This window comes from Amaranthus tricolor, chromosome 2 (assembly GCF_026212465.1).
Source record: "Amaranthus tricolor cultivar Red isolate AtriRed21 chromosome 2, ASM2621246v1, whole genome shotgun sequence".
NCBI classification, from domain to species: domain Eukaryota; kingdom Viridiplantae; phylum Streptophyta; class Magnoliopsida; order Caryophyllales; family Amaranthaceae; genus Amaranthus; species Amaranthus tricolor.
In genome coordinates this window covers 36,824,398-36,839,018 of record NC_080048.1, presented here as the reverse complement: position 1 = coordinate 36,839,018, position 14,621 = coordinate 36,824,398, and the positions used below count along the sequence as shown (strand labels likewise).

The window sequence follows — 14,621 nt, the reverse complement described above, 5'->3', positions numbered from 1 at the left end:
GTATATGCTACTGAGACATTTATATAATTGTAAATAATAAAAAATAAAAAAATACCCCTAAAAGTTTTAATTATTTCGTGTGGATGAACTTAAATACTAGGGTCGTGCGTGTGGCTGTGATCAGGTTATAACATAAGTTAACAAACTTATTGACTAGAAGTCAAATTTTAAATGGTTAAAGATCCTGTTGGATAAGATTCAATATGAATTTGCATATATTCTTTGACTTACAATTATACAAGTTAAAATGTTTTTAATTGAATTATGGTAGTATTTTCACATTTATTCTTCTTTATAGGTTTAACATAATTAACTAAAATACCCCGACATACGTTTCATATATTAATTAAATAACCCAATTAACTAAAATTATAAAACATTGATGAAGAAAATAAGTGTCCTAATAATCAAGTGTAACTACTAAAATATAAATAGCATAAAATATAGAAATTGATATATTCGATTATATTAGGTGATTATAATTGTTATATTAGAAACCAACTTTGATCTGTATAATAATTAGATTAGATATTGCAACTATAATCGGACCCTATGAGGTTACACATATAAGTTACTAATTGGATAAAGCAATACCAATTGCATAAGATGCTCTTTAGACTATTTAGTGTAGGAATTATTAGTATGATTTGATGATGTGCTTTAATTAGGAATTAAAACACAAACTAATTCATTTGATTATTACATATAAATGTTACATGTAACCAACAAAAGATTATATGAAGAGGTGTTGCATTTGCGTATAAATAGATGCACTTTGCTCATCATTTTTCGTAGACTTGTGTGCTATTTTTCTCTACCTTTCTCAATCTAAAAAGGAATAAGAGTATTAATTTTTCTTATTTCGTACTAGCATACGTTGTAATTTAAATCCAATTGGTGCGTGTGGACCAATACAAGAGGAACGACACTTGACGTTATAATAATCCGCTTCTATCATACACACCCTTTTAACTTGTGGAAATCAAGCAACGAGAGTACGATTCTTACATATAATATTGCAATTTCACTTTCACATCTAAGTTCCTATAACTGGCTCCTTTATTTGACGTCATTTCAGTGAGATACAATATCTCAGAAAAGTAGCTGATTCTTATTTATTATAATATCGTTGGACCTAGGCCTAGCTAAGCCAACACCGTCCGTCCATGATTTTGATTTATGATGAGTATTAGTACTACCTCTCGAGAGTGAACAAATAGTACATTTCTCTAGCCATTAATTTTACTGCAAACTACATTACTACGTCAGAAGAAGCAATGGGTACCCACTGTTTTTGTCGTAGGCACAAGCCACAAATCACAAACGGACCACAAGTATCCACTACACGAATTTCCAGCTGGATTCTCCTACAATTCTGATCCCTGAAATTCTTTAATATGGTGGGAACTAAAAGGCCGTTGCCGCAAAAACAACTTGACTGTCGGGTTTTGTTGATCATATAGTTGATAAGGATTGACTAATTTTAGTCAATTCCCATAATCTTGTCCTAATATTATGGGATTTATTATGTCAATATTCTTGTTATGAATGGTATGTGTGACTTGAGTGCACAAGTTAATGTGTGTAATCATGTGTGTGACTCTTGGTTTGTGGAATGTAAATGGATGTAATTATGTGGTGAGTATTCATGATGAATTATGGGTGTTAATGAAGATTAATGAAGAAGAAGAAGGGACTTGATTTATGGTAGCTCGATCGAATTCTGACAGAATGATCAGAAAGGTCGCTCGACCTACCCGCTCGACCGAGCGAGTCATTTTGGTAGGTCGAGCGGTCAGACAGAATGCTCCAGAATGCCGTTGATTCTCGTTCGACCGAGCCGCTCGACCGAGCGAGCTCCCTGTTTCGGTCGAGTGGATGTTCTGATATGCATGGGATGCTAGTTTTCGACCTTTCAAGTTCTTGGAGTTATTTCATATTATTCATTACTCAATATTAACTATGTATTCAAGTGAGCTATTGATATTCTAGTATCTAGTACTATATATAGAGCTCTCATACTCACACATCAAACACAACCCCTAAGCCAAACACACAGCCTTTTGTTTTTATCTCTTACTCAATTGTAATTCTTCTTTGAGAAGTGTTGTTTATACTCACCCTTGATATAATATAAACAGAAACTACACACCACGGAGGACATAGCCATCATTGGGTGAACCTCCTTAAATCCTTGTGTCTTTTTTAGCTTACATTGTCAAACATTGTTTTGTTCATTGTTGTTTGTATTGTTCTTAGCATCGTAACGATTTAGGCAAACATTTTCAATTCTGTTAATATTTTCTCCTATATTCTAGCTTTTATAGTACTCTGTTTACATATTTAGTTTCTTGTTTCCTTTCTTGTAAATTCATTAGTTGACTTTCTTTACTTGTATTCCTCTATATATACGTTGTTGTACTCAATAAAATAATTATCACTTCTTGAAACCTTTATATGGTATCAGCCTTTTGATCCTATCAAAACCTATACAACCCTTCTCTGTTTTAGTAACAATGGCAAACTCAACACCATCCTACCAAATCCCAAATGGTACTGACCCCTCTAAGCCTTTTACTTTCATCAACATACACACTGCTATCAAACTCACCCCTACCAATTATTTGTCATGGAAAATACATGTTGAAGCCATCCTCATTGGCCACGACCTTTACAAGTTCGTAGATAGTTCTTTCAATTGTCCATCTCGTGTCATTACCAATGATGCTGAAGAAAGTCCAAATCCTGACTTTATGTTCTGGATTAGACAAGACAAATTATTATTTGGTGTGCTCGTCGGCCCACTATCACCCACACTTATTCCTCTTGTGTCTCAAGCCAAAACTTCTAAAGGCTTATGGGATATTTTGGCTAAAACCTATGCTCTGCCAAGTTGTGGGCATATCAAACAAATTAAGGACCAACTCACGCGACTTTCTTAGGGGAACAAATCTGTCACTGAATTTATGCAGGCCATTAAAACTTGTGCTGACCAACTTGCTGCATTAGACAAGAACATTGAGCATGAAGACTTGATTGATCGAGTTCTTCTTGGTCTAGATGAGTCTTACAACTTAGTGATTGAGTCTGTCAATGCTAGAGACAGTCCTATATCATTTGAAGAACTGCATGAAAAACTCATCAACAAAGAGCTCTCCATCAATCAAAATCGGTCTGATCCAACTCTCCCGGCCACAACATTTGTTGCTACTGCTCGGTCTCACCACCATCAAAATCGTCCACATACCCGAAACAACGCTGCCCCAGGTATTCTTCCTTCCCCTCCTAATACCACCTACAAGCCTCGCCCTTTCTTAGGCAAGTGTCAATGGTGCCGTGAACAAGGTCATGTTGTTTCACAATGTCCTTCCTTTAAGCAACAATTTTCCAATGTTATCCACCAACCACCTCATAATATCAATTATTCAAATCTAAAAACAAGCAAACCTCAAGCTTATTCAGCTACTGTTGCTCCTCCTTCCACCTCATCACCTTGGCTTCTTGATAGTGGTGCCTCTCATCATGTCACTATGGACTTAGATAATCTGTCTCTCCATGCACCATATGATGGTACTGAAGAACTTATAATTGGTGATGGTACGGGTCTCAAAATCTCTCATATTGGCTCTTTATCTTTTTCTTATCTATCTTCCTCTATAAAATTAAATAATGTTCTTTGTGTTCCTGCTCTCTCAAGAAATATTATTTCTATTTTCCAACTTTGTATTGATAATAATGCTTCTGTTGAATTCTTACCAAACTCTTTTATTGTGAAGGATCTCAAAACGGGGGAATCTCTATTCCAGGGTCCGGTTAAGTCGGGCATCTATGAAGTCCAATCCATCCCTCCTCAAGTTTTCTCAAGCACAAAAGCCTCATCTCTTGATTGGCATCATCGTTTAGGGCACCCATCTTATAGGGTCTTTAGACAAATAATATTTAAAAATAAATTGCATGTTTCTAGTATGTCAACTTTAGATTGTACCTCTTGTGCTTGCAATAAAAGTCATCAACTTCCATTTTCTATTTCTACTATTACTTCTACTGCTCCTCTTCAGTATATTTATACGGATCTTTGGACATCTCCTATCTATTCTCATGATGGTTACAAATATTATGTAATTTTTGTAGACCATTATACTAAATATACTTGGCTATATCCTCTCAAACAAAAATCAGAAACAAAAAATGTCTTTATTCGCTACAAAGCATTAGTTGAAAAATATTTCCAATTACCCCTTGTCACCTTATATTCCGATAATGGGGGGGAGTATGAAACGCTAAAAACTTATTTAGCTATTGATGGCATTTCCAGACGTACCACCCCTCCTCATACACCACAACATAATGGTTATTCCGAAAGACGACATAGACATATTGTTGAAACTTTTCTATCCCTTTTAACTCATGCCAATATGCCTCTTGAATTTTTGACAAATGCATGCTCCACTGCTGTATATTTGATAAACCGACTTTCCACATCAACTCTACAAAATGTGTCTCCATATCTTAAATGATTTGGAGTAGAGCCCAACTATCAAAAATTAAGATGCTTTGGATGTTTATGTTTCCCATGGCTAAAACCTTATGCTAAGCATACATTAGATCAAAAATCTACTCCTTGTATTTTTGTGGGCTACTCTCCAACTAAGTGCCTATTATTGCTTTGATCCAAAAACAAGTCGTATATACACTTCTCGTCATGTTCACTTTGTTGAGTCAAAATTTCCTTTCATTGACTTAAACAAGTCACAACCTCCCTTATCAAGTCCCTTGGAAGAATGGTGTCCTCTGTCTCTTCCTTTTATTACTTCAGCCACTTCACAACCCCCTATGCACCCACCCTCACCTACTGCCCCTCCATCAAATACACACCCTCTCTCATCAACTACTTCTATATCTACTGATGTCCCTACTTTCAATGAACCTCATTCCGTTGCACAAACACCAGAAAATAATGCTCCTATTCCTTCCTCTAGCTTACCACCACAACCAACCCATACCATGACTACCCGATTACAATATGGAATTCGAAAACCAATAACTAAACTCAATCTAAATGCCAAAGTTTATGAGACAACTGAGCCCAAAACCATCACTCAAGTCCCGTTTGGCGAAAGGCTATGGATGATGAAATAGCAACATTGACTCGAAATAAGACTTGGGACATTGTACCACCCAATACATCACAAAATTTGGTAGGTTGCAAATGGGTCTTTTGAATCAAAAAGGATAAACATGGTCATATCATACAGTATAACGCAAGATATGTTGCTAAAGGTTTTAATCAAAGACTGAGTATCGACTATCAAGAAACCTTTAGTCCTGTGGTCAAACCCACCACTGTTCGCCTTGTGCTATCTCTTGCGGTCAGTAAGGGTTGGCCACTTCGTCAATTCGACATCAACAATGCTTTCTTACAAGGAACCCTCACTGATGACGTTTATACTATTCAACCACCAGGCTATGTGGATCCTAAATTTCCAACCCATGTATGTAAGTTAAACAAAGCTCTTAATGGCCTAAAACAAGCCCCTCGAGCTTGGTATAAAGAGCTACGACAACATTTGGTCAACTTGGGATTCAAAAACACCATATCCGACTCATCTTTATTTACCTTTCACAATAATGGGGTGACCATTTATTTGTTGGTATATGTGGATGACATTATTATTACAAGTAATGCCCCACCATTTCTTGATGCATTCATCAGTAAGCTTGCTATAAGGTTCTCTCTTAAAGACTTAGGTGATTTATCCTACTTTTTGGGGGTAGAAGTAATGCCTCATCCACATGGAATTTTTCTATGTCAAAAGAAATATATAGCTGATATTCTCTGTAAAGCTAACATGGAGGACGCTAAGCCCATGGCCACGCCTTTGGCAACCCATCCTCCATTGACATCCAATGGAACATTGCTTTTGGATCCCACCGAGTATCGTAGTCTTATTGGTAGCCTCCAATACTTAAGTTTGACTAGACCCGATGTTGCCTTTACGGTGAACAAACTAGCTCAATATATGCAACGCCCTACAAATGATCATATGCAAGCATTAAGAAGATTACTCCGCTATCTTAGTGGTACTTCCAATATGGGACTAACCTTGCACAAAGATTCACCACTTCACCTACATGCCTACTAGGATGCCGATTGGGTAAGGGACAAAGATGACTACATTTCAACTACAACATACATAGTATATCTTGGAAAGAATCCAATATCATGGACATCTTGAAATCAAAGAACACGTGCACGATCCTCCACCGTAGCTGAGTATCGAGCCGTAGCCAGTACTACTGCAGAAATTATATGGGTTCGCAACTTGTTCCATGAACTAAGCCTCACACCAACAATAGCCCCAGTCATCTACTGTGACAATGCAGGGGCTACTTATGTTAGTGCCAACCCCGTTTTTCACTCGAAAATGAAGCACCTTGCATTGGACTATCATTTTGTTCGAGAAAATGTTCAAGCCGGCAAGCTCAGAGTTACCTACATCTCCACTACGGACCAACTTGCGGATGCTCTAACTAAGCCCTTGCCAAGGACACCCTTCACTACTTTGGTTCACAAAATTGGTCTTTCATGCTGCCCGACCATTTTGAGGGGGCATGATAAGGATTGACTAATCTTAGTCAATTCCCATAATCTTCTCCTAATATTATGGGATTTATTATGTCAATATTCTGTTAATATTCTGTCAATATTTTCTCCTATATTCTAGCTTTTATAGTACTCTGTTTACATATTTAGTTTCTTGTTGCCTTTCTTGTAAATTCATTAGTTGACTTTCTTTACTTGTATTCCTCTATATATACGTTGTTGTACACAATAAAATAATTATCACTTCTTGAAACCTTTATAATAGTTGGGTTGGGAATCCTTGCTTTGAAATCAAGGTTATGTAATCTCTCTATCCCACGATATCCACTGCCTCCAATCAAAAATTGAAAAAAATAAACTTTTTTGGAAAAAAAATTTAAAATAAGCTTTGAAGTACAAGTTAGTTCGTTGTTATCAATAACGAACCATCAATTGACTTTTTTTTTGTCCTTTTAAATGTTATGACATTGTTTTCTTTTTGTTTGCTGTTAGTAACAATGAACAAAGTGTTTTACCTTTTTTTGACCAACTTCTTTGTTCGCTGTTTTGGCATAGATTTGCTTATTTTGGGAATCAAAATTTTTCGAAGTTAATTTTGGAAATTTTTTTTCTAAAAAAGCTTATTGTTTTCAAGTTTCCCCCATCTATTTACCTTAAGTGTCCCATTTATTATTGCGACAATATTTTATTAATATAATCAATAAGTTAATATAAAACATACTCAATTGAGATCTTAATTGATTCGTCTTAATATAAATTTTATTCATATATCAATTTTTTATAACTTTTAGCTATACATAATTAGATATAAAGATTGAATAGGTGCATTGAATAAAGTACATAGAGTAAATGAGACAAAGATGAATAAGAGGGAGTAATATATTGAAGTATATTTGCTCTAAGTACATGTTTTGGAAATATGAAGAAAAAAGAAAAAGAATGAAAATAATGTTTTAGTTATAAACAAGAGAAATACGTAAAAGAAATGAAAAGTTAAAAATATATAAAAAAAATTAAAAATATTATAAATTGCGTCCAAAAGTAAAAATCTAACTGACCAAAATAAAAAAAAATACATCCTCCCATTTATATTACTTACACCCAAGCACAATTTAGCATGATTCATAAAAGGCGTTTGGGTACAGTGCAAGTAAAAAAATTTAGAAAAAGTATAACAAAATTTACCCTACAATGGAGTTTTAAATAACGAAAGGATAGCATGAAAGGAAATGTGAACAGAATCAAAGAGTAACAATATGAACCAACCATGCATGTTTGAGCTCTATGCGTACTTTAAATGAGCGATTGTGATTGGATTGAAAAATAATCTAACACATCTTCATGTCTTTTGTTGTAGGTTAGCTTCTAGCTAGATAATAAGGTATTTATTTATAAGAAAATATTATTACTAAGAATAAATTTTGATATAAAGTGAAAAGAAAGAGAAGTGAATCATTTAGGAAGGACCTTATTTTAAATGTAAGCCCTTACAAAAAACAATTTACCACGTCACTCTGTGAGGCAGGAGCAAATCTGGAGCGAATATTAGGTAATTTGAACCAAAGGGCTACCTGGGGGTCTGAGTAGGACCAATTAGGGTATAGGTCAAGAGATGTCTGGGGAAAAATGTTCTAGGCCATCGGCTGTCTGGGTCAAAAGCTGACTAGGCTATTCAGGCCCATGTTGGGAGTGATTCTAGTTGGAAGCCTCGAATTGGCCTACAGATGGAAAATGCCTTCAATTCTTGAGACATGATCCGAGGGAAGCTAATCGATTTAACTTATTAAGGAAGTTAAGAGATATGGAGAGATTTGATGAGATTTAGGTAATTAATGAAAAGTAGAGGCAACACAGTAACTTGGCGATGAATCTTCCGTAATAATTGTATATCTGACATTAGTTGTCATTGAGAAGAGGAAAAGGCATAACCTTTTCAAGAAAGGTGAAGCTTGGCTTTTAATGCAAGGGTTATGAGCTAATGCTAAGAAGACACGTGGGAGCTTATAGTCACACTTACACGAAACACAAGAGAGACGTTCCAAACACCAATAACTAGGGGTGTTCACCAGTTCAAAGTCGGACCGAAAGATTGGACCGATTACATCTGGTTCGGTCCCTGTCTAACCCGGTTTCCTCCCGGTCTGGTCCGGATTTGGACCGGTTAGACCGGACGTAATTTTTGATACCAAAAATAAATTAAAAAATGGAAGATTTTTAAAAATAATTTAGCAAATTAATTATTATAAAATTAAAATATTTAAGTTAAAAAATTATTTTGTGTTAGAAATAAAAAATTTAAAGCCCTTTAAATAAGTATATACATAAAAATCGTAAATATTATTCCCTTTCAAAATTAGTTTTATATACATTCGATCTAACCCGATTTTTTCCAGTTTTAGACCAGACCGGAAACCCGGAATGAAAAATAAGTAAAATCGGAGCCCACATCGGATGCAACCGGTTCGGTCCGATTTAGGTCTGGTTTCAACCGGTTTCAGTCCAGACCGCCGGTCCGATCTCATTTTAAACACCCCTACTAATAACGGTAAATCACAAGGTTAAAAAAGACATTCATTTGGCTAACAATAGGAGAATGTTCTCTTAGTATAAATATTGGGTCCAGCCACCATATGCAAGGTATCTAATCTTTAGTAGTGCAAGCATCTACTCGCAACATATTGAACATCAAGCAATATTAATTGAGAACTAAGTAACTGAACTAAGAACAATCCTTCAATTATTTGCATTTGATCTATAAGACAAAGAACTACTTTGATAATTTAAGCCTCACGCTGCAAACAAGTCTTGATATCAACTCTTCAAGCTAAGAGCCACCGTGTACTTGGGAGAGGGTTTTTTAGGTACTCATTTGGGATACTTACTGACTTAAACATTGGAGAAGGTCCCCGAAAAACTATTTTAGCCCCTTCGAACATGTATTACTTGTGCAGGGCTCGTCGGCGTTTACGATGATCTTACTGCAAGATTGGCTTGATATTAAGAACACATACAACTAGTAATGATCTTTCTCAAGATTGGCTTGAACAGATTGTTTATCAAAGAAAATGTGAATCTAAAGTACTAATTATTTTAGCTTAAAAGTTGTTATTTACTTTAAAAGTCATTTATAAAATACTTTTTATTTTAACCAACATAAAAATTAAAAACCAAAAATCAATCAAATTTTCAATTAAAAAACATCTCTTAAGCACCCTTTTTTTTAATAATTTTTGAATGATTGATTTAATTGTGTGATAGTAATATCTAGATAATTAGAGGTTAATACTCAAAGGTGAATGATGTCCATAAATTAATACTGATTGCAATGTCCAAATTGTACTTCTGTGGCGACTAAAAGGAGTCTTCATTCTATTTGGTCACTATAAAATTCGTCCAAAATAACATGAAACAATAATTCTGTTAAGACAGAATACACGTACCAAAACTGGTATCATCTTTATTGGACTAGGACCACAAACATAATACTCTCTCCGTCCCCAGAAATTTAACTCGTTTTTTTTAGTTTGTCATATTAAATTTATTCTATTTTTATTTTAGTAATAATTTATATTTTTTTTAATTTTCATCTACATAATTTTTTTTACCAAGACCACAAACATTATACTACATAGTACTTTTTTGATTATATTGTAGGCTGAAGGAAGAGGAGGGACTATATGAGAATCAATGTAAGACCTTATATGGAACACAAATCTTAAATGTAACGGTCCCACGATGAGACATTTTTGTTGGGCTAGACCGATGTACAATACTTTAGATCTTGAATGGATCACTTGTAATGTTAAAGTAATCACTTATAGGTTTAAAATAATCACTTTTTATAGTCTTAAAGCGATCAATTAATAACATTAAAGTGATTACTTACGATATTAACATTACAAAAAAAAGGTTTAATCGTGACGCAATGTTTTTGGAACTTTATCAAAATGTCACAGCAATTCTTAGACTATTATCCTAATATTTCAATCTTAAATTGTGACACTTCCTACAAGTGTCACCAAATATGTTGACGACATTTGATAAATGACATAATATTGATGCCTTAATGGCCCGTTTGGTAGATGGTATAATAAACGGTGGTAATGGGAATGGAAAACTAGAGTAATTTTAGTTGACAAATCTCTTGGCTACCTTGATGGCCATGCAAGTCTAAATCCAATCATGTCATTTTTTTCATAAAATTCATTCAAATGCATATACCATTAGGAGAGGTGGTATTAGGTGGTAATGGAAATTTGTAAACAAAAAAAACTTTTTTATGATCAAAGTTTTATTACTATGGGAATGATTTGAAATTTTTGATGAAACTTTACACTATAAATTAGAAAAGTGATTAATTAGAAAAATTGACAAATTATATGAGTTTGTCTCATATTAAAACAGGTACATACAAAACTTTTTGTATATGAAAAGTGTTATTTGATCTCCAACTGACACGAGACTAGATTTTGAATGGTTTTTTCAAGTCTTTGTAAACATGTAAAATATATGTTTGTTGATATTTGCATGATACACTCGTTTTCAAGTCCACCTTGACCACAGACCATATCTAAACACCAATAATGCAAGTACTATAAATTGTACTCCAATCTAACCAAGTTGAGCATTATTTGAACAAATCTATAGTCTTTAAAAACTTGGAAATTAAAAAAGCTAAGAAGATGGTAAGAACACCATACATTGATGAAAATGGACTTAAGAAAGGTGCATGGAGTGTTGAAGAGGATGATAAATTAAGATCTTATGTTCAAAGATTTGGTCATTGGAATTGGAGAGAAATTCCCAAGTTTGCAGGTAATGATTTTCTTAATTATTATTTTTTTCATTATTATATTTTAATTTTAACGATCTATTTGATTTGATATCGTTAATATTAAATAATGAAAATGGGAACTAAAAATAGGATAAGTTAGCTAGAAAAACTACTTAATAAAGTTGATTGATTATCGTGTTCGTTTTGTTTTAAATATTTTTGTCATTGTAACATTTATTTTTCATCTATTACTGCATAAAATGGTGGTATTTGATGGTATTATATAGTAATGTAAAATTATAATGAAAACCCTTTGTAGATTTAAGGATGACAGTTTTATTATCATACGTTAGCAGATTTAAAACTATAATAATTGATCTACACTACCATTATCTGCGATATGTTTTTGAAATGAATGTATCCATACTCTATCTTTGATTCGTATTCACATATTTGACGCAATTCTCAACTTTATCCATACAATTTCTATATATTTTCTACATTGCCTATGTTTAGGTCTAGCAAGGTGTGGGAAGAGTTGTAGACTAAGGTGGTTAAATTATCTAAGGCCTAATGTGAAGCTCGGCTGTTTTACTAAGGATGAGGAGGACCTTATTATCAAACTTCATCTCCAACTTGGTAACAGGTATGTACTCGAGTCAGAGTAAAGAGTATACGGACATTATTTACTTTATAATATTTGGAAAATTAAGGTTTTTTGTCAATTATTAATGGTATAATAGAGATTAAAATTTAACATTGATAGGTTTTTTTTTTTTTTTTTTTTTTTTTTTTTTTTTTTTTTCTGATTGCCCTATGTAGTTTAACCAACAATTATCTAAGGCCTACTCCGACATATTGTTAGAATATATAATATAATATTCTGTAGATTCAATAATCAGTTTAAATTTTTATTAAGCTGAAAAATGAACATTTTATGTCAAAAGTTATTGACACTATACTTTGATATAATATTTTACATCCAATTTTTGTTAACAAAATTACCTTTTATAATAAAAAAGGATGTGTTTTTACTATGACAATATATACTCTACTAATCCATACTTAATTACATTACTTACTTTGCCCTACTACCACTCTAATACTCTATATATCCTACTAATCTACACTACTTAATGACAATGAGCCCTTATTTCGAATTCACTAGCTATATATCCACTATTTGTACTTATTTATTTCTTTGTTTCAAACAGTGTAAAATACGAGATAAATATAAAATTAGCGTAGACCCTTAAAATTTACTAAACAAAATTCAGATGCGAAGCCCAAGTTTTGGATGTGGAGGAGCCAATATTTTCAAAATAACATTCTAAAATCAATTCTACATGAGAAGGTCGAAAATTACTAAATTTGATCAATTGTTTACATTAAACAGATTGTTTAACCAAAAGTATACAGTTAAAATAATTTGTAGCCAACCTCAACCTATGAAGACGATCATGCTCCTTACCTCCACTCTACTAAAACACACTTTTAACCCTTGTGGTTTTGGATAGAGCATCTGCATGTAGAGCAGAAGGTTTTGGGGTTCGACCCCTACTGAGCGCATGTATCAATTGTGGGGTTTCTTGATTACGCACATCTCTCTTTACTCCCTCCTTGGGAGAACGGGTATGCTTTGTCCGGATCTTTCAGGAAAAAGAAAACCCCCACATGAACCTTGCCTTGTGCGGAATACTGAGAGTGTCCTTTACTTTTTACCTTTACACTATTTCAGCATACATCAAATCCACGTAACAAGAGTACATGACATGCACGGATAGGATTAGGACTGACCTAGTTATTTGAGAAGACCAAGGTGAAAGAGTATTTATTATGAGGCTCTAATTACTAAATATATTATTATAAGCATTATTTTTTAATTTTTTTTTGCAAAAGTGGACCGAATTGACGGTTTAGTCCAAAATCGGATGGAACCGAACATAAACCAGATGTGTCAGATCCAGTCTCCGATCAATTTTGATTCCGCAGTCTTAACAGATTCCGATTTAGTTAGGTCTAATTTTAGTCCCATGCACACCCGTATGGACGGGCGGTCGTGGACCCAAGTATCTATCAATATATTGTTCATGAATAAAAGTGTTATGCAGGTGGTCTAAAATAGCAGCAAAGCTTCCAGGTCGTACAGATAATGAAATAAAGAACTATTGGCACACCCATCTCAAAAAACGTGCAAGGCAACAGCCATCATCAATAGTAAGTAAACCAAGGAAACGTATTGGAAAAAAGGTTCAATTCAAAGACAACTACGATTTTAAAGACAACAATGTACTTATTTTGGAAAGCTACCCTTACTCTTTGTCCCCGCTTCAACCACAACAATCTAATCATAATAATAATTCTGAGAATTCATCTACTCATACTCCATCATCATCATCATCATCATCATCATCGTCATCATCACATCATGATCAGGAGAATAATACGTTATCTTCATGGGATTTTAACGATGAATTGCTGGATGGAAGTTTCTGGAATCAACCATTCTTCACAGAGAATTGTTATAAACAAGATGATTATTATGGTAATAATAATCTTGATTTTGATTTTGATTTTGATTTTAGTTTGTTTGATCAAAGTTTATGTTCTCCGTTTTGGGATTTTTTGGATTTCTCTTGTTCCGTAGATCTTTAATGGATGTTAGATGATTTATTAGTATATAAAATAATGTAATTAAGACGGGAAAATATATATATATGATTAAGTGAAAATCATTAAAGTTGTTGTGATTGATGTAACCACACAAAAGTGAATGTATTAAAATGTGGATTCATCTATCCTTTACAATAATGCTACATTTGTAGTTTTATTTTTCTTGTGCTATATATATGTGCAAGGTATTGTAGTACCGAGATACAACAATAAGGAAATAGAAGGAAAACTGATATAAGTTTATCTCTTATACTACTTTTCTCCTTATATTTTTCCTACCTTTTAACACGTTATCAGCACCATTTTTCGCTCTCAAAAACCCAAGAAGATAATTTTTTCTCAAAACATTATAACATTTTTTTAGCCACAATATGGACCAACAATCAAACGGTATCTATATTATCATTCAAGGTGTTACTAATACCGTTTTGTACTTTATCATTGAAGAAAATTGTATATCTGTTACTACTAATCCAGCTAATAGTGGTTCAAACCAACTGCGAAGATATAATCCAAATAATACCCATATAAATGAAAACTCAATGCCAAGTCTCAATAATGCAACTAATC

At 33.6% G+C, this 14,621-nt stretch overlaps 1 protein-coding gene across 1 annotated transcript; it reads left to right on the top strand.

The window, feature by feature from the left end:
- The first annotated feature begins 11,244 nt into the window (after positions 1 to 11,244).
- LOC130805955 (transcription factor MYB30-like) lies at positions 11,245 to 14,308 on the top strand. The gene is made up of 3 exons (XM_057670816.1): positions 11,245 to 11,419; positions 11,895 to 12,024; positions 13,490 to 14,308. Exons 1-3 carry the CDS (start codon positions 11,287 to 11,289, stop codon positions 14,031 to 14,033), a joined length of 807 nt encoding a protein of 268 aa, XP_057526799.1. The 5' UTR covers positions 11,245 to 11,286; the 3' UTR covers positions 14,034 to 14,308.
- Positions 14,309 to 14,621: the final 313 nt, after the last annotated feature.

Coding starts and splice junctions, on each gene's coding strand:
- LOC130805955 (XM_057670816.1), top strand. CDS start 11,287: ATGGTAAGAACACCATACATTGATGAAAATGGACTTAAGAAAGGTGCA. Junction 11,420..11,894: donor AGAAATTCCCAAGTTTGCAG/GTAATGATTTTC, acceptor GCCTATGTTTAG/GTCTAGCAAGGTGTGGGAAG. Junction 12,025..13,489: donor CATCTCCAACTTGGTAACAG/GTATGTACTCGA, acceptor AGTGTTATGCAG/GTGGTCTAAAATAGCAGCAA.